General features: G+C 40.0%; 1 protein-coding gene across 4 annotated transcripts in view; it reads right to left on the reverse strand.

Annotated features, from left to right (window-relative positions):
* The window catches only part of TERF2 (telomeric repeat binding factor 2), a 25545-nt gene extending 19581 nt beyond the window's left edge, over window positions 1–5964 (reverse strand). For 3 of the 4 annotated variants that reach the window (XM_039222004.1, XM_039221994.1, XM_039221982.1), the window contains exons 1-3: window positions 5538–5963; window positions 5339–5434; window positions 4561–4691 (exon numbers count right to left, since the gene is read on the reverse strand). In XM_039222004.1, coding sequence (XP_039077935.1) covers window positions 4561–4691; window positions 5339–5434; window positions 5538–5916 — 606 coding nt within the window. In that variant the 5' untranslated portion in view covers window positions 5917–5963. Of the gene's footprint in view, window positions 1–4560; window positions 4692–5338; window positions 5435–5537 lie in introns of all 4 variants that reach the window. The other variant, XM_039221989.1, reaches the window with a different exon arrangement.
* Window positions 5965–20824: the final 14860 nt, after the last annotated feature.

Genomic DNA, 20824 nt, shown 5'->3' on the forward strand with positions numbered 1-20824 from the left:
CTCATCACCATTTTGGTGGACTTTCAAATTCTCTTCTTCCCTGCTTACTATCTGCTTACTATCATTTCCATTTCTGAATTGTCAGATAGCTGCTCTACACATTCTGTCCAGGACTTAGACTTGGATTAAGAAAGACAGAAGAGAATATACTCCGTGTCTTTTCCAGAATTAGAACCAGGTCCTACTGTATTTACTTTGTAAAATAAGAAAAGAAACATGAATGCTTTCAAAGTCTAAATTAAAAGTCTGCCTCCGACATTTGTGCTATGAGCTTATCTTTTAAATCTATTTTTAATTTCCTGGAAAGTTTTTGTTTGTTTTTTAATTTTCAAAAGAAATAAACTCTTGCTTTTTCACTTGAGAGTTTTCAGAAAGCAGTGTAATTTCTTTGCTTATGTATCTATCTCTTAAGGTTCTTAGGGTATAAGCAATAGCAGTGGTCTCTGGCTAACTTAAACAAGAAGGAAATTCCAAACACAGATTTTCAATAGAGCCAAGAGAAGTTGGGGGGAAATCACAGAAAGCACATAGAAAGAGAAAACCAAAACTCACAGAAGGGAAGAAAGGCTAAAGAAAAAAATGTCAGAAAGAAACCAGGCTGTTGTGGGAAACAGGAATACTCAAAAAGCTCTGACAGAGCTTTTTATTTCAAAAATTAAGGTACTTAGTGTGTTTTATGCACCCAGCTCCCTCAAATGGGGTAAGACCCCAAAAGAAAATGTACTGTTACCAAAGGTGCAGGGGAGAATGCTGCACAGCAAAAAATAAATGTTTTCCGAATAATATGCCATACATGTTACTCTCTGCTGTTCTCCACAGAAACCTAACTGAGGAATCTTTCAGTTATGAAGAGAAAACCAATTTAGCCTCATTACCATTTACAGCTTGCAGAAGCAGTTTTCAAACTTTTTAGTCTCAGGATCCCTTCATACTTTTAAATGTTAATGAGGACCCCCAAAGAACTTCTGTTTATGTGCGTTATATCACCATATTAGAAATATAAAACAAAATTTTCAAATATTTATTAATCCATTAAAAACAGTAAATTCATTGCTGGTTAATATAAATATCTTTATGAAAAATCACTGTATTTTCTAAGATAAAAGTTTAATGAGAAAGCTGGCCTTCTTTTACATTTTGGCAAATCTCCTTTATATCCTACTTAATAGAAGAAAGTTGAATTCTTATATCTGTTTTGCATTCATATTGATGTGATGTGTTGTTTTGGTTAAAGTATACTAAAAAAACTCCATCCTCACACAGATATGAAGTTGGAAAAGGGAGTACTATTTTTAACAGGCCTTTCAGAAAATTGTGGATATTCTTCTTTGACTCTATAGCAAACATGGGCAAATGAACTTTTCATTATCTGTTACATTAAAACCTATTAGTTTACCTTGCATTTTAAATGGATCTTTTACCTATGAATGATATTATAATATAATGCATTGGCCACTTGAAAAATATTTGTTTACTGAATTATGTAGATCTTCCAAATGTTGACACATTTGTTAAAAATATCTTGAAAATCACAGTTATTACTAACCACCATCAATCTTATCAGAAAGTCTAAGAATTGGGAAACTGTCAGGGACATCAATATAAGTTTTTCAGAAATTTTTTTACTTGAAAGCTTTAGTTTTTACCAATGGAAACGAATACTATCAATTGTTCTCTCAAGTGACAAGTTCCCTTTGCTCTTTTACAAGAAAATGACTGCCAAATGCCCACACCTAAACAACTAAAATGTGTCAGTTCTTTTTAGTTAAAAAAAAAAAAAAAAAGGTGTTCCATTAAAAAAGTGGCTAGATCAGCGTGCAACTCAGTCACACAAGTCATTTCCTGAAGACAGCCATCAAGTTTTGGTATATGGCAGAAATGCTTCAGACAAACTTCCTACTTTGTCAGACAAAATACTGAAAAGATGTTTGTTTGCTCAAGGGTCTAGATCTAATAAAATTAACAATTTTACTGCTTTGTCAAAGATCTTAATTGAAACTGGCTTTTATTTATTTATTTTTTAACTGCAACAATGTGGCAATGAAGACTTCACTGACTACTCACACAGGTTACCATCACCTTGGTCATACTAAGGTACGAGCGATTTTACCCCTCACTGCTTCTGCACCATTAGTGCAAAGTCAATGCACTGCAAGTCAGCTAACGTTTTGGCACTGTTTATGAAAATAGTTTCTGATTCCTGAAGGGGTACCGAAGACCTGCAGAAATGCCTACATCATACAATGAAGAGTTCTAACTTAACAAATAACTTCATTTGATAAACTTTAGCAAAAATTTAATAGACTTTTAAATGAACTGTTGTGACACTTTACAAAAAGCTGAAAATGCATGGAGCCTAGGTACTTCATATTTTCCCAAAGATGACCATTAACAGATTCTATGACTCTAAATGAAAAATTTTTAATAATAAATTAGGAGGCAATGGATATAGTATCATTTAATAAGTAAGAGTTCAAGGTAATTGTGATAGCCAGCCTCTAAGAAGGCCTGCAGTGATCCCCACACCCTGCACAGTCCCATTACACACTAATCCATAGTTGGCCTGGTCTTTGTGACCAACAGCATATGGCACAAGTGATGATACTTCTGAAATTAGGTTATAAAAGACTGCAGCTTTTGTCTTGGGCTCTTGTTCTCTTGGATCACTTGCTCTAAGGAAAGCAAGCTATCAAGCTGTAAGCAGCCCTGCGGAGAGGCAAGGAGCTGAAGTCTCTAGCCAACAGCCAGCAAGGAAGTGAGTCCTGCTAACAACCATGTGAGTGAGCATGAGAATAGATCCTTCAGCCCCAGCTGAGTCTTGAGATGACTGCAACTCTAGCAGACAGCCTGACTACAATCTCATGAGAGACCTCAAGCTGGAAGCACTCAACTGAACCACTATCAGATTCCTGACTCTTGGAAAATGAGAGGTATTATTTACTGTTTTAAGCTGCTAAATTTTGCTGTATTTGGTACACAGCAATAACAGTAATACAGTGAGTATAACAAGAAATCTGGTACCAGTTGGAAAATGGAAAAAGAACAAGGGAGTCAACATACAAGTATAGGTGACACTTTTAAGGTCATTTGGACTTTGCTGATGGAGTTTTCCTAAGGAAGTCCCCAAATGTGATCTATAAACTTAAAAATATAATAATAATAAAGCAGTAAATACGCAGGTGAAACCCACTAATAATCTTCCAGAAGAGGGGACAGAGATAAATCTATACCTCTTGTGTTTTGAAGGAACTGCACTTCTGAATCTGCTACCTAACTTAACAGAAATCATATGAATTACTTTAAACTGGTACCATCTCTCTTTTTTTATTCTTTTTTTTTAAAGACTTTAGTTTTAAGTAATTTCTATACCCAGCATGGGGCTTGAACTTACAACCGTGATATCAAAAGTCGCATGCTCCACCAACTGAGTCAGCCAGGCACCCAATGGTACCATTTCTTTCCATTCCAAAGATCATTAGCTATTCTGAAAGTAGGCATAGATTTCTCTTCCTTTACTAACATGTCTTTTCTGGCATTGTCCCTCCATCACAAACTTGACTTACCTACAGTAAAAATCTATTCTTGGCATTATTCCTCTTTGGAATTTGGATTATCTGGGCAATCTCTCCAAAACCAAAAAATAGCTCCTGCCCAAGGTCCTTAATTTGATAAATATCTGTACCTCACCTACACTAATTTTTTTTTTTAACAGGGTACCTAAGTACCCAGCACACAGCCAAGGGATGGAGGTCTTTCTTGCTAAGCAAAGTTTTATCTTCCCACCCCTACCTGAGATCCTATCTTTTTAGGGGATGCTCTTTTCTTTCCTTACCAGTTTCCTTACTTTCTACCACCAAGGCAACTGTTGTTCTTTACCCCCCACCTCCACATCTACTTCCACCCACCCCCAGCCTTGGTTACCGAAGACATTTTTTTCTGACTGGTTCCCAGTGCCTGTCATGTTTTAAATAAAAATTAGTTCTAGTATTTGAAGTTACCTGAGCATGACACACAGTCCCAAATTCCTAAGACACTCCAGTAGCTTTTTCCTTTTTAAGAACACTGACTGTGCCAGCCTTCTACCATTACTGTTTTTCTGACTGGTTGATTATCCCAGCACCTTTGATTCTGTTTGTTCAAAGGCAATGTACCTCTTCAACGTCAGTCCCACATTTCTCAAGGCCCCAGTTATTCTCTTTGGTTTATTATAAACCAGGATGACCAAATCCTTGGCCTGTTACTTCTAGCCCTTTCACGATGCTCCTGAATGGTGTAATAACCTCCAAAATGTCAGTCTTCAACGCTAACCCATTTCCTGTGTATTGCCTCTCCTGCCAAGGCCACGAGGAAGGCACCAAAATCATAAAAGCAGCATACCTGCCATTAACACTTCCCAAGCCTGACCTGGGAAGGGGTCACCTGAAGATATAGAACATCTGTGTCTATGTCTGAGTGTGTTCACTTGCTCTCTCCATCCCCGCACAGAAAAGATAAGCAATGGTATCCTCAAAGACATCTGAGTTTTGTCAAAAGAAAAAAGAAGTAAAAATAGAGCCTTACAGCCTCCTTGACCAGTTTTCTACTGGATTCCACCACTGCCTCTGTCAATGTAAATTCTGTTTTAATCATCTCCAGCACATTGATAGCTGATTCCAGTGGTGTGAGCTCAGCCTCCATATCAAAGGAACAGTCTAGGACAAAGAGCACAGTTTTCACTTTAAGCGATTTTACAAGGAGCAGAAACAATAAGTCCAAAAATACATGTTTATCAGAAAAGACACATGTAAATATAGTAAGATTTGCATTTAATTTGCTAACAAACTGGCTACAAGCTTACCAACATGTTAAGAGTTCAAACTGAAACCAATGAATTTGAAATGGCTATTTTTTAAATAATTTTCAAGACAAGTTAAAAAAAAATTAACACATGTATTTGCATCTCAGATTTCAGAGTACACACATCCTCTTCAGATACAAGCGATCAGAAACTGGAGACAGTTTTGCTAACAGCTCTTAAGTTCAATTTTAAAAAAAGTGCTCATACTCTGGAAAACATTCTACGGGGAAAAATTTGGCCATCTTAACATAACTCATTAGATCGCAGCAAAGTTGGGGCAAGAAACAGGTGGGAGGAAATAAAAAATAGAAGAGCAGCCAAGAGAATCTTAACTGGAAAAAACTAGACCCAGAACAGATTCATTTTAGAAGGAAAAAGACCACTGTGATCGAAACACAGTAATGCACCTTCACCCCGAATCCTTCAGTTCTGGACGTTAAGTTGGAAAATAACAACATAACCCTAAATAAGTAAGCCCTGAGAACACAAAAACTGCCATACCTAAATTTTCCCCTTCTTCAATTCGCGACAGACACTGCATAACCCGCAGCAGCCGGGAAACGGTATGCTCCTTCCCCAAGGGCCTGACAAGCAAAGCTAGAAAAGAAGATATCGTTGGCTCAGTGACCCCCAGCCCCGACACCCGGGCCCCACAAATCCCCTTCCTCGGCCAGCCTCCTTCCCCAGATCCGGCCCTCACCCTGCATGATGTCCCGGATCTGCCTGAAGTCCCCGTACCGGCTACCCCGAAAGGCCCGCAGCGCCTCGTGGAAGTAGAACTTGAGTACCCAGCGGTTGACCGCCTCCTCTAGCCGTGCCTCCCCCGCGCCCCGCTCCGCGGCGCCCCCCAGCCCCGGCTCATGGCGCCCCCGCCGAGCGCGCCCGCTGCTGCGGGACGCCCGCCGGCCTGCCGCCCGCCCGCTGCCGTCGCTGCTCCCGCCTCCTCCCGCCATCGCGTCTGATCGTCGCGCGCCCTCCCCGCCTTCTCGGCCGGGCCGCTTCTTCGACTGTGACGCCTCCGGGTCACGCACAACGCCCGGGCCGGAAGCGGGGCTGGCCGTCCCGGCTCCCGCGGCCATGACACAGACTGCGTTCCTAGCCGCCCGCGGGCTTCTGGGAGGGAAAGGACTGTGGATCCCTAAGCCCCTCTCGGACCCCGTAGTTCCCAGTGTACAGGCCGCAATGCTTGCTGGGGCTTGGAGTCCAATCCGTCCAGGCGGGTAAACCATCGCGGTTTGCGGTGAAGTGTCAACTTTGCTCCTAGATCATGGAATACTATCAGACACTGGGACGGCGAATAAGATACTGAAAAATAAGTAACATTTAAAGTTATGAAATGTAGCACACATTATAGAAAGTTCATTAAATAGATTGACATTTTTAAACAAATAATTCAAAGCAAAGCCCAGTGTAAATCCAATTGAGGTCAAGAGTATGACTGGCACCCCAGAAACCTCTGCACATATAAGACATATCATTTTTTTATTACAAAAATAGTACATATTGTGGAACAATTAGAAAAAAATAAGCAAAAGGATTAACATTTAAATCACCTATAATCTCACAGCAAAGAATAAACTGACGTGGAGTTTAGGTTTGTAGCCTTCCAGTGTCTTTTTGTTTTTGTTTTTTTTTAATGTTTTATTTATTTCTAGGAGAGAGAGAGAGAGAGAGACAGTGTGAGCAGGGGAGGGTCAGAGAGAGAGGGAGTCACAGACTGAAACAGGCTCCAGGCTCTGAGCTGGCAGTTAGCACAGAGCCCGACGCGGGGCTCGAACCCACGAACCGCGAGATCATGACCCAAGCGAAAGTCGGACGTTTAACCGACTAAGCCACCCAGGCGCCCCATATATATTTTATATACTCTTCATTTTTCATTTAAAATATAATGAACATCTTTCCATGCCATTACATTTTTTCCTTCCAGTATCTTTAGCAGCTACATAGCAATCTAATATATGGTGAACCAAAGTTTTCTTTATCTAAGCCCCTAATGTAAGATGTTTAGGTAATTTCAAAATTTTCTAATTTTAGACAGTCTCTATATTAGAAACATACTTTTTAGCAGTATAGTTGCACAAATTTACAGTTATTTCCTTCTTAAAGTAGAATTAGTGAGTTGAAGGATACACAGTAGAACACATATCAAAATATTTCACTAATACTCTTTGGCAATTCCCTTTTGCTTTTGAACAAGTTGCAGATGCCTTAAAGTTACATTTAAAGCCTGAAGAGGTTGCCTATTGGCCAACCTCATTTTGCGCTCATGTATGTACAACTGCTTTTTAAAATTTTTTAAATGTTTATTTATTTTTGGGAGAGAGAGAGGAAAACAGAGCGTGAGAGGGGAAGAGGCAGAGAGAGAGACACATACACAATCCGAAGCAGACTCCAGGCTCTGAGCTGTCAGCACAGAGCCTGACATGGGGCTTGAACCCACGAACTGTGAGATCATGACCTGAGCCAAAGTCAAACACTTAACTGACTGAGCCCCCCAGGCGGCCCTCATATGTACAACTTCTAACGTTTCTTGGTCACCTGCTACGTAATCAGCCTGGAAACTTCATCTTGCTTATTCTGGCCTAAGTAAGTCTTTCTTGTCCTTCAAGCCTCATTTAAGATAATTTCAACTTTTTTTGACTTCTGGGGCTGGCTTAAATCACCCTCCTGTTCCCTCCTTAGCATCTCATATTTCATCCTTCCTGAAATACATTGTTTAGAGTTAACTTCTTTGGGAAACAGGCACCCCGTCTGCTTGTTCTCCCTACATCCTGGCACTTAGCCCGGAGCCTGACACATTTCTCGAGGTTGGATTGAATTGACTAGGCATATGAAGAAGCCTTTTGATACACACTTAAAAACCATACCACCAGCAAATTATATTACTGAAATGTAATTTCATGCACACCAGCAAACTGTATTTACCGAAATAGAGACATTCTTAGGACTACCTCCCAGTTCTTATGTATTTGTGTCATGATTTTCTAGGTACAGAATAGATGACTACATAATTTTATAACTGCACAAGATACCTTCCCTGAGTTCTTTTTTTCCCTTTCTGTCCTTGTAGATTGGCCTGGAAAGGACTTCATAAAATCATGATCCCTCTCTCCTTCTCCAGGTTCTCTTCTTGTCCAACTCCAGTTCTAAATCCACTTTCAGCCCTCACCTTGCCACATAGACCTTGGAGGGTCCATTCCCCATTTCTTCACTGGAAACTTCATTGTCCCTATCTTCCACAGCCAGGGGAAATGAATGGGCAAGGAGTAATTCCAGAGGACTGAGTGGGCCTGGAGTCAGTGTAGGAAGAAAGTGGGGATATGGGATGTGGCTCATCAATAGGTGTCTTTGATGCTCTTGGAATTTACCACCCAGTACCTGTACCAAATAGAGAAATCCCAGTTGTGGTGAGTGGTGTGCCCCGTCCCTGAGAGGCCCAGCAACTGGTTGAGCTTCAAAGCCTCTTCTACGTGACCCACTGGATTAGTACCAGCAAAGACCTAGGTTGGGACCACTGAAGGATGACCCAGGTGGGCAAGTGGCAGCATCACTGAGGTTGAGAAATCACATGCTAGACCCTTGAATTAGTTATACATAGACCTCAATTTGTATAGTATCCTGGTCTTTCAAAGTTTCTGCGTTGTGGACATTCCAGAATAGGAAGACGCCTCTAAATCTGACAGATCTTTGTGATTTTGGCTACTCTGACATCCCAGCCTGCCTGCCTTAATCAGGAGTAAATTTACCTACCTCAAATTCTGAATCTTCCACTTGTTAGCCCCATAAGCTACCAAATTACTTAACACATGGCAAATTACTTAACCATCTATCTACCTCTGTTATATTATCTGTCAAGCACAAATAACAGATGTGCCTCATGGGATTGTATGAAAATTAAGTGAATTACTATTTTCAGTGCCATTTACGGAAGGCTTGGCTCATTGTTTGGGCTCAGTAAGCATAAGATATTTTTATGAACTCACCGAGTGTCTGTCTGAAAAGTCTTCCTCTTCTCTATCAAAATTCTCATTTTTCCTTTTTTTTTTAAATTAAGGTATAACTTATATAGAATGTGTAAACATTAAATGTAAACCTTATTGAATTTTCTCCTCATTTTTCAAAGTCCCACCATAATATGGTTATCCCAACACCACTCTTCTTTACCGGCCACAATTATCCAACTCTTATCTAAGGATTCTGCTTTGAGGAGCTGCAGTGCTTCCCCCCCGCCCCCCGCCCCTGTCTGGACGCCAGCAGGAGGCAGTGTGGTATAGGGGAAAAGCTACAGTCAGCAAGTTATTGATCAACAGGCTTATCCTGGCCTAATAATTTACTGGCTTGAGTAAGAACTTAGCCTCTAGTAGTCTTGTTTCCCCCTACCTGTTAAAGAGGACAGTCTGTCAGATGGACACTTCACAGGACTGTTGTGAAGATGAAATGAGATAAGGCCTGTAAACAATGCCTCATACGTGTCAGTTAAATTGGTAAGGTTAAAAAAATAATTATACCCCGTGTCAGGGAGGGTGCTGTGAAACAAGTACTTTTGGCCAGTGCTGGCGAAATTGTAAATCTATAAAACCTTTCCAGAGAACAATCCAGGGAAACAAAACAAAACAAACAACATCAACAATAACAACAACAAAACAAAAGCCAAAAAACAAACCCCAGCAAAAGCCATAGCACTTCTATTGTTTAGAAATTCATTCTATACAAATAATTGTACAAGTGCATCAAGCTTTAAGTGCAAGAATTTTCATCTCAGCGTTACTTACAGTGTACAAAAAAATTAGGACTAGAAAGATCCAAAAATAAGATTATTAAATAAGTCCTGGTGTGTTTATAGTAAGGAATCTTACTCTGTGATAAAAATTATGCCCCTCCCATACACAACAAACAAATAAAATAAAGAATTATGTACCCAAAGATGATTTTTTGCTCAAGGTATAAGAAGAGAAAAAGAGTAGAAACATATAATGTGACCACAAATTTATGGAAGTTATAATCATGTACATTTTTTGGTTAACATTTACTATTTTTCACTTATTATGCCAGGGTAAATAAATGCTGTTTATTTCACTTAATCTTCATCAAAATCCTACCAAAAAAGGTATTATTATGCCATTTTTCTAGATGAATAAACTGAGGCTCCAGGAGGTTGACTTGCCCAAGATGTTATAAAGAATTTATGTCTGAGTCCTATTTTACTTTATTTTATTTTTCTTTTTTGTTGTCTGAGTCTGATTTTCAATCCAGATTGATTTATATTAACCTGGAATTAATATAAATCAAATATTTTCTTCCTTAGACTTTTCTATATTTTCCTAATTTTCTACAGTGAGAAGAGGGAAAAGATTACCAATAAATGTTATCCTAATGAAGCCTTAGCATGACACCTGACTCATAAAAGGGGCTCAGAAAAGCTTCAGAACCTTGTAACTTCCAGTCTAGGACAGGACATTTCCAGTCTTATGTAAGATGTTTTAGGTAGTATGCTCTGAGATCATAGGAAAAAAATGGTCTAGTCCTCCATAGGCATTTGCTCTACATTTTTGAGGACTGCTTTGTAAGTGGAAGCTTAGCAGGTTCTAGGGCCACAAATATAGATAAAACACTAATTTTTCCCTGAAGGATTTCAAGGTCTAGATGGAAGCTGCTCACCATCCTCTAAACAGGAAATAAATATTCCTAAAATGGTCGGTTTAAAAAAAATTTTTTTTAATGTTTTATTTATTTCTGAGAGAGAGAGTGTGTGAGCAGGGGAGGATCAGAGAGAGAGGGAGATACAGAATCTGAAACAGGCTCCAGGCTCTGAACTGTCAGCACAGAGCCCAACGAGGGGCTGGAAACCACTTACCATGTGATCATGACCTGAGCTGAAGGTGGATCATGAGCTGTTTGGATGTTTAACCGATTGAGCCACCCAGGAGCCCCTAAAATGGTCGTTTTAGGTCCAAGTGATAAAGACTAAATTAGGATTGTATGGAGTAGTTGAATCTAGGCTGGGAGTCAGACATAGAATTCCATCTCCAGCACATTCTAAACTGGTGGTCTTCAAGCTGGAATTATATATATATATAGGTCCCATTAACTACTCCTTCATTCATTTCATTAAGAGATTAGTTTTCCATTGACATAATTTTATGCTGCTTTGATCAATATTATTAGTGTATAACTGATAATGTTAGCTTAAGCCTAAGGAAAATTAATATTTAAAGCCTTGTGGTAATAGCACATTTTTAAAGATTTTAAAATGTGGGATGCTTGGGTGGCTCAGTCGGTTAAACATCCAACTTCAGCTTGGGTCATGATGTCGCAGTTCGTGGGTGCAAGCCCCGCGTCAGGTTCTGTGCTGACAGCTCAGAGCTTGGAGCCTGTTTCCGTTCTGTGTCTCCCTCTCTCTCTCTGTCCCTCCCCCACTCGTGCTCTGTCTCTCTCAAAATAAATAAACTATTAAAATTTTAATGTAAAAAAGTAAATATATGGTCATATGTTGCTGCAAAGAAATAGATGATGAATAAGGGACTTTCAAACATAAAAACATGTTACATTAGAGTAATATTTGCTGGGACACGTGGATTTCAAGGAGAAAAAGAATGATTTAAAATGAATGTTCCTGAGAGGGAGAGAGGCAAACCATGAGAGACTCTTGAATGCTGACAAAAACTGAGGACTGATGGATGTGGGGGAGAGGGGGCGATGGGCATGGAGGAGGACACTTGTGGGGATGAGCACTGAGTGTTATGTGGAAACTAATTTGACAATAAACTATTTGTAAAAAAAAATAATAATAATAAATAAATAAATAAATCATTAAAAAAAAATGAATGACTTTCCAGAAGGGCTTGCCCATATATATTTTATTTTTTAAATGGATGATGGTGGATATCGAGTCAGTATGGTACTTATATTTCACTGGATGTATTTATGGCAGTGATATCACAGTTTTATTTTTAAATGTTAAGATCCATAATGTGCCAGACAGTACATCTTTTGCATCTAGTTAAATGTATGATGAATCACCCCACAATGTTCCCTGATGCCCCCTTCAAGTCACTCCTCATCCACCAACCACTGTTTTGATTTCAAACATCTCAGTTTTGTCTGTTTCCAAATTTCATATTTGCATCTGACTTCATTGGCATAACAGTGTTTTTGAGATTCATCCATGTCATTCCTTTTTATTGCTGAGTAGTGTTCTATTGTATGAAATTTACATACAGTTCTATTGTATGAAATTTACATACAATTTAGTTAGTCATTCATAGATATTGGGGTTGTTTCCTATTTAGGGCAATTAAAAATAAGGCTGCTACAAGCATTGTTGTTCAATTAAAGAAAAAGTAAATAAGTTGGAAACTTAAAATTTTTTTAATGTTTATTTTTGAGAGATAGGGTGAGAGAGAGAGACAGAGAGAGAGAACAAAATGGGGGAGGGGCAGAGAGAGAGAGAGAGACAGAATCTGAAGCACGCTCCAGGCTCTGGGCTTTCAGCCCAGAGCCCAACATGGGGCTTAAACTCACAAACCATGAGATCATGACCTGAGCTGAAGTCAGACACTTAACTGAATGAGCCACCGAGGCGCCCTAAGAGGGAAACTTTTAGATGTAAACTTTAAAATGTGGAGGGAGAGAGACGCCTGGGTTACTCACTCAGTTGGGCTTCTGACTTTGGCTCAGGTCATGATCTCTTGGTCCATGAGTTTGAGCCCCATGTCTGCACAGAGCCTTGAGTCTGCTTCAGATTCTGTGTATCCCTCTCTCCCTGCCCCTCCCTCACCAGCACTCTGTCTCTCTCTCAAAAATAAAATGAAAAACATAAAACAAATAAAAGATAAATAAAATAAAAGATAAAATGTGGAAGGAGATACACATTTTTAGGCAGTGGTTTCTTTTCTTTTTCTTTTTAATTGTGAACTACACTTGAACACTGCAGAAGTTGGAGACACTGACCCCCATGCAGTAAAAAATCTGCATGTAACTTTTGACTCTCCCAAAGCTTAACTACTGTTGACCAGAAGTCTCACTGATAAAGTTGATGAACACATATTTTGTATGTTATGTACATTATATACTATATTCTTACAATAAAATAAACTAGAGAAAAGTCAGTGTTATTAAGAACATTATAAGAGAGGGGCACCTGGGTGGCTTAGTCGGTTAAGCGTCCGACTTTCGCTTAGGTCATGATCTTGCAGTTCGTGGGTTTGAGCCCCACGTCGGGTTCTGTGCTGACTGCCAGCTCAGAGCCTGGAGACTGTTTTGGAGTCTGTGTCTCCCTCTCTCTGACCCTCCCCTGCTCACGCTGTCTCTCTCTCTCTCCTAGAAATAAATAAAACATTAAAAAAAAAAAGAACATTATAAGAGAAGGGGCCCATGGTGGGTTCAGTCAGTAGAGCGTGTGAATCTTGATCTCAGCGTTGTGAGTTCCAGCCTCACACTGGGTGTAGAACTTACTAAAAATAAAGAAAAGAAAATGATAAAAAATATAAAGTGTCTATCCATGTAGAAGTGGACCTGTACAATTCAATCAAACCACCCATGTTGTTCAAGGGGCAACTGTATAACATTTGTACAAAAAGGATGCCAAACTGTTTTCCAGAGAAGTTATGTCAGTCAACACTGTTGCCTTTGCCCAGCTTTGCCATAGTGGAGGCACATATGGTTATATTTTTGCAATCACCTTCCTTTACTCTGCCGTTTATCTATTATACCATGTAGTGTATTTGTGAGCCACGATGTGTAACTTTAGTGTAATTGAATCATTCTCTTTATTTATCATGCTTTTCCTTTATCTTGAGCACAGTAAGTGGCTTGTTTAATAAATCCTTTCCTATTCAGAAGCCAAGAAGATATTTTCATATATTCTAAAAAGCTGTAGATTTTGGTCTTTCACATTTGTCTTTTATCCACCTGGATTTGATGTTGTGTGTCCCATATGGGTATCTAGCTATTCTAGCACCATTTAGTAAACAATCCTGGGGTACCTGGGCAGCTCAGTCAGCTGAGCATCTAACTCTTGATTTTAGCTCGTGTCATGGTCCCAGAGTTGTAGGATTGAAGCCTGCATTGGGATCCTTGCTGAGTGTGGATTCTGCTTAAGGTTCTCTCTCTTTCTCCTTCTGCCACTCTCCCCAACTAACTCTCTCTCTCAAAAAAAAAAAAAAAAAGTTCTGCTCTCTGTAATGCCTCCTTTGTTATAAATTAAGTGGCCATAGATGAATTTCAGACCTAGATGTCTGTTTCTAAGGATACATAATTTTTCAAAATTATCTGATGAGATGTGCAAACAAGAGGGATGTGAAGATCAATCTACTAGACGAGTTGTGTGGCCTTTATCTGTTTTTTTTAATTTCTCTGAGTTCCCTACACTGTTGGGAGAATAAAATGGGGTCATGCAGCAATGTGGTTAGAAATTCTGATACAGTAAGCCTCAGAGAAAGTAGTAGTAGTTTGGTTTTTGGTGCTTTATTTTTTTTTTCTGTTGTTATATTTTAACTGCCATGGAGTACATGAAAACAACACCTGCTTGGGGCAGGAACTGCCAGGGAAAGAGCCCAGAGGACGTGACATTTGGGTGGGTCGTGAATGACGGTGGAATCTGTCATCTCTTTTTATGACTGCCATCTGTTGGCTGTCCATGGCACATTTCCCACGTGTGTTGCATCTGCATATTTTATCTGGCTTAGAAGGGCCCAGAGGGAAAAGACTGTGCCCCACCCACACCTCGGCTTATGGCGACCCTCAGTAGCACTTGCCTAAGAAGACCTAGAAGTTGCGCTGGCTCCATGTTTGTTAGACACACATACATGTCACTGAGGGCAGGGCTGTGCCTTTAAAAAATTTCTGCCACTGTAGTGCTGCAGGATTCCCGAGTTTCACCCACACACTGCTCCCTCCCCAAACCCCAGCCAACACGGATACCAACAAACTCACCCATTTGCCCCCAGCACCACCACCCATGGCAGTGGCGAAATCCGTACCACACCCCCTATACGATCTTGCTGTGGTTGAGAGAGCATAGGGTCTTACACACAGTAGGCACTCGATAAGCATCAGGTGAATAACAAATGAGTTACCACATGAAGATTAGGATATAGGAGCACATTCCCATCTGCTGCAGTGTAGCAAGACATGGGTAGATTATGTGGCTCTTGCTAGTTCTGAGTGTGGATGGGAATCACAGCGGGAGGGCAGGGGGGAGGGAGGGTGGCAGGGCATGTTAAATATTCCTGTGCCACTCCACTACTGAATTAGAGCAGAAAAGGGATGTGCAGAAAAGAGTTACGTTTTATTAATTCTCTGGGAGCTCCTGGTTTTGATGCCAAGTCAGTCATGGGAATGATAGAATTATTAAACATCTGGATCCATTCTTCATCAAAGGTAATAATTTGGCAGTATCTGTCAAAACTTAAAATTTACATGCCTTTGAACCCGTACTTTCTTCTAGGCTTTACCCAATGCCCAAGAATACAGGCACAAAGGTAGTCAAGGCAGCATTTTTAAACAGAAATTCTTAAAACTAGGAAAATGTCCATTTACTTACTAAGCAAACTTTATTGAGTATTATTCTCATTACTAGAGACGGCAGTGAGTAACAACAAAATAGTAAATTCCCTGCTGTTAGAGATTACATTTTAGTCTATCAAAAGAGGACTGAATGAGTAATTTATGGTCCATCCAAGCAATGGAATATTATTCTCCCATAAAAAAAGAATGAGGTTGTCCATATATTGCTTTGAAAAGATGTTCAAGGGGCACCTGGGTGGCTCAGTAGGTCGAGAGTCTGACTCTTGATTTGGGCTCAGGTCATGATCCCAGGGTTGTGGGAGCAAGCCCTGCATTGAGCTCTGTCCTGAGTGTGAAGCCTGCTTAGGATTCTCTTTCTTTGCCCCTTCCCCTCTCTTGCAGGTATGCCTTTTCTCTCTTTAAAAAAAAAAAAAAAAAAAAAAAAAAGTTATTCAAGACAGGAGCACCTGGGGGTGCCTGGCTGGCCCATTTGAAAGAGCATGTAACTCTTGATATCTGGGTTGTGAGTTCAAGCCTCACATTGGGCATAGAGATTACTTTTTATTTTTATTATTATTTTTAAATGTTTTATTTATTTCTGAGAGAGAGACAGCGCGAGCAGGGGAGGGTCAGAAAGAGAGGGAGTCACAGACTGAAACAGGCTCCAGGCTCTGAGCTAGCTGTCAGCACAGAGCCTGATGCGGGGCTCGAACCCATGAACCATGAGATCATGACCTGAGCCGAAGTCGGACGCTTAACTGACAGAGCCACCCAGGCGCCTTGAGATTACTTTTTAAAAAACGTTCGAGATATATTTCTAAAAAAATTTTAGGAAGTTTTTAAATATCCAAAATAAAGAAAAAATAAGCTATAAAACACTACATATAGCATTTTCCTGTATCTATAAAATTTTATATATATAAAATCTATTTATATCTGTATCTATATAATTTTATGTATCTATAAAATTATGTACATGTGTGCAGACATATACAAATATATAAGTAAAAAATATGGAAGAATGTTCAATAAAATTATTAATGGCAAGTATCACTGGAAAATATTATACCCTTCCATTCTATTTAAACTTGCTAACGTGAGGCACTTGGGTGACACAGTCAGTTGAGCATCTCACTCTTGACTTCTGCTCAGGTCATGGTCCCAGGGTTGTGGGATCCAGCCCTGCCACAGCTCTGCACTGAGTGTGGAGCCTGCTTGGGATTCTGTCTCTCTGCCCCGCCCTCTCTTTTTTCCTTTCCCTCTCTCTCCATCTCTCTCTCTCTCCCCCCCCACTCTGTTCCTCCCCCACTTGCATGCATATGTTTTCTCTATACACCTCTCTAAAATAAATAAAATGAAAAAATTTAAGCTTACTAACTTACGGAAATACTACTTTTAGAATTTTTTTGATTGTTAAAAAATTCCATAGAACCTTGAGAACCTGTGAGGCTTTAAATTTCCAGCAGGGGGCAGCAGTGATTCTCAAATATCTCTGACGTCAGCACAAAACTGAGGATTAGTGTCCACAGATTTCCAAGTCCAGGCCCAAGTACTGTATTTGGATCACCAGATTATAAAAGGAACAAAAAGCAATAACCACAGTGCTGTAGGAATTGTTATGACAAAACATTTTCTATATGATTCTTTCTTTATTAACATTTGTCTGTGAAACTAAACCTTTCCTCTCTGGAGTGCACGGTTTTCTCACCCATTAAAATCAGAAGGCTTGACGAGATAATCTTAAAAGGTTTCTTTCCAGCCCTAACATTTTGTGGCTTTGAGAATATAAATCAGTATTGGGAAGAAATAAGCCCCAGTGCCTTCTGGAATTAATTGGCTTATCAAAGAATCTGCTTTACAACCCTTTGCTGATCAGGATGAATTATTACCAATTTATCTTTAGTGTAGATCACAGAATACTTTTTTTGGGGGGGGAGGGGAGGATGTTGGTATTTATTCAATTCACTGATGGAGAAAAAGGAGAACTCTTCCACTCTATAAATGTTTAGCATGTGTGTAAAGGTCGTAGGTCTGGTGTTTGGAAATTACACACAGGCTTACCAAAGAATCTTCACTGGGTTGGCCAAATTAAACAGCAGGCAGTTGTAGAGAAATAAACACAAGTTAACATTTAACCACAGCAATTCCCTGTTCTTGCTTCTCCATCTTTCTCAGTAGGACGAGCTGAGAGGGTCAGCAGGCTGCTGGCTACTCTTGAGAGACACTGAGCTCCTCTGTGAACCCGCCTGTGTACCACTTTTATCAGGTACATGTTTTTTATTACAGAATAACTGAAATACAATATCGTATAAGTTTCAGGTATACAACATAGTGATTCAATATTTATATGTATCGCAAATGGTCACCACAATAAGTCTAGTTACCATCTGTCACCATACAAAGTTGTTACACTATTATTTTCTATATTCCCTATGCTGGAAGTTTGCACTTCTTAATCTCCTTCCCCTATTTCGTCCATTCCCACACCCCACAGCCCTCGGGTGACTAACAGTTTGTTCTCTGTATCTATGAATCTGTTTCTGGTTCGTTTTATTTGTTTGTCTTGCTTTTTTTGGATTCCACATATAGGTGAAATCATACAATATTTTTGTCTTATTCTGAGAAATTTCACTTAGCATAATACCCTCTGGGTCCACTTGTGTCACAAATGGCAAGATTTCATTCTTTTTGTGGCTGAGTAATATTCCTTTGCATCTATGTCCTGCATGTTCTTTATCTATTCATCTACCAATGGACATTTAGGTTGCTTCCAAATCTTGGCTATGGTATACAGTGCTGCAGAGAACTTAGAGGTACATATGTCTTTACAAACTAGTGTTTTCTCTTTTTCCCAGATAAATAACAAGAATTGTGATTGCTGGATTATACAGTAGTTCTGTTTTTAATTTTTTGAGGAACCCCCATACTGTTTTCCATAGTGACTGCACTAATTTACATTCCCACCATCAGCACACAAGGGTCCCCTTTTCTCCATAGCCTCGCCAACACTTGCTATTTCTTATCTTTTTGATAATAGCCATTCTGATGGGAGTGAGGTGATATCTTATTATGGTTTTTATTTGCATTTCCCTGATGATTAGGGATGTTGAGCATCTTTTCATGTGCCTGTACACACACATATATTTCTAAGCATCTGAATCATTAACTTCCCCACTATCTCTTCATGACCCAAGAGCAGTGCTCTTTTTAGATAACCCTTTATAAATTATAAACTTTTTTTTTTGAAAGAGAGAACTCGAGCTGGGGAGAGAGGCAGAGGGAGAAAGTGAGGGAGAGTGAGAGAGAGGAAGAGAGAATCTTAAGCAGTCTCCACACTCAGCATGGAGTCCAACATGGGAGCTGATCCCATGACCCTGGGATCGTGATCTGACCCGAAATCAAGAGTTGGATACTCAACTGACTGAGCCACCCAGGTGCCCCAAAACTTTTTTCTTTTAACATTTGTCCAAAGTTACACCACTAATAAGTGGCTGAGGCAGGATTCAAACCTGTAACTTTCTGACTCCAAGACCCTCACACTTGACCATGGCACTACATGAAATGAGAGGACTCACATCATCAACTTGTTATCCAGAAGCTGTGACTATCTGCAAGAGTCATTGTACATAAAGTGAATGGTTGTTATGTTATTGTGTGCTAGCTAGTCTTTGCCAGGTATTGAGGGTGAGGGTGTAAAGAGGTGAATTAGACTTAATCATCACATTTAAGAAAATTCTAGTTTTTGGAGGAGTGAAGAGCCAATGAGTAACCAAACATAACATGTGAAAAGTAATAGGGAACACAAATACGAACGAAGAAATCAAGGCAGCAAAGCAGAGTGGCTAAATCCATGGGTTCCAGGGTCCATTTTTTAGTTGTTGGACCTCTTAAGCCTCAGTTTCCTCACTGGTAAAATAGGAATATTAATTGCCTCTAGTATAGATAATTGTTGTGAGGGTTAAGTCATTTAAAGCAATATTAAATTGCGGGGCTCCTGGGTGGCTTAGTCGGTTAAGCGTCCGACTTTCACTTAGGTCATGATCTCGCGGTTTGTGGGTTCGAGCCCCGCGTCGGGCTCTGTGCTGACTGCCAGCTTGGAGCCTGGAGCCTGTTTCAGTCTGTGACTCCCTCTCTCTCTGACCCTCCCCTGCTCACGCTGTCTCTCTCTCTCTCCTAGAAATAAATAAAACCATTAAAACAATTTTTTTTTAAAAAGCAATATTAAATTGCTTAGCTTAAGACCTAGCAGATGAAACGACTTGTTAGGATATAGAACAATATTAGTTAATAATATTGTTTCATAAAGCTTACGCAAAATAAGAAACATGCATCCTACTGCATTTCTGAGATGGTGGTGCTGGTTTCTCAAATTATTCTGAATCTCCCAGCTCCAAGCGACCCATTTCCTTGAGATTTATTCTTCCATCTGACATGGTTATCTTTTTATCCTACCAAAATGTCTCCTGGAAAGAATGACTTGGCAAAGGGGTCCCAGCCCCCATGCACCAGAAGCTTGGGCTTTTTCACAGGGAAGGAAACGTGGGACCGGGAACAGCCACTGTGACAGGCAAATCAAGACAAATCCACTTGGAGTTTTGGAAAATTTCGAGGCCCCACTCCCTGAGATTTTAATTTTGCTCCAAATTGAATTTCAATACTTACCCTATTAATATTTTAATATAACTATAGTCATAGGTAGGGTTTCATGTGATTTTATCCTACAGTCAGTTCCCTTCCCAACCAGCTTCTTTATTGTTTTCTCCTAAACACTGACCCACCTCCTTCCTCCTCAGGCAAGGGCATTACTTTGATATGTAAAGTAAATGGCTTTTACTTTTAAGCCACTTTTACAGTGGCTGCCCCTTTCAGTCCTGAGTCTTGGCATGAGACACACGAGTTCTTTCATCTGAAACCCTGTACCTTCTGACAGCTGTACGTAAGCTAACACTTCTCTCCTCTAAAACTGACTGAAAACTCACCTCCGTCTGGAAGCCTTCCCTACTGAGTTCTTTACTTTGCACTGTGCTCTGTGTCACAGATATAACTGGGGCTGTTGAAATGTAACCAGAAAAGTATTCTTAGTCTTTGTCATGTGGGGGTGAGTTCTGGTTCTTCCCATTGGGGGCAGCATGGACTTGTGGAGAGAGCAGGGACTCGAGTCTGGCATGAATCTGGCAGCACTCCTGAGTTCTCAAATTCATTCTGGCTGTCCTTTGTCACCTTGGGACTGCTGCTTTATTCTTGTGGGTTGTCATCTTCCATCCTGGCTTCTCCAGGCAACTGTCCCTTCCATGCCTCTTTTAGTTCTTTAAAAGAGTGGACAGAGAGCTCCTTTAACTTGAAAAGCACAACTAAGATCATCCTTTGAGGCCCGCCATTTACCACAGTGTCCTCATCTGTTAAATGGGGATGATTATAGGGCTTCCTCACTGAATTCTTATAGGAATGAAATGAGATCAGGCATGTTTACTGGACTTGGCA

The sequence above is a fragment of the Hyaena hyaena genome, unplaced genomic scaffold (assembly GCF_003009895.1).
Source record: "Hyaena hyaena isolate Hyena2069 unplaced genomic scaffold, ASM300989v1 scaffold_18, whole genome shotgun sequence".
Taxonomy (NCBI): domain Eukaryota; kingdom Metazoa; phylum Chordata; class Mammalia; order Carnivora; family Hyaenidae; genus Hyaena; species Hyaena hyaena.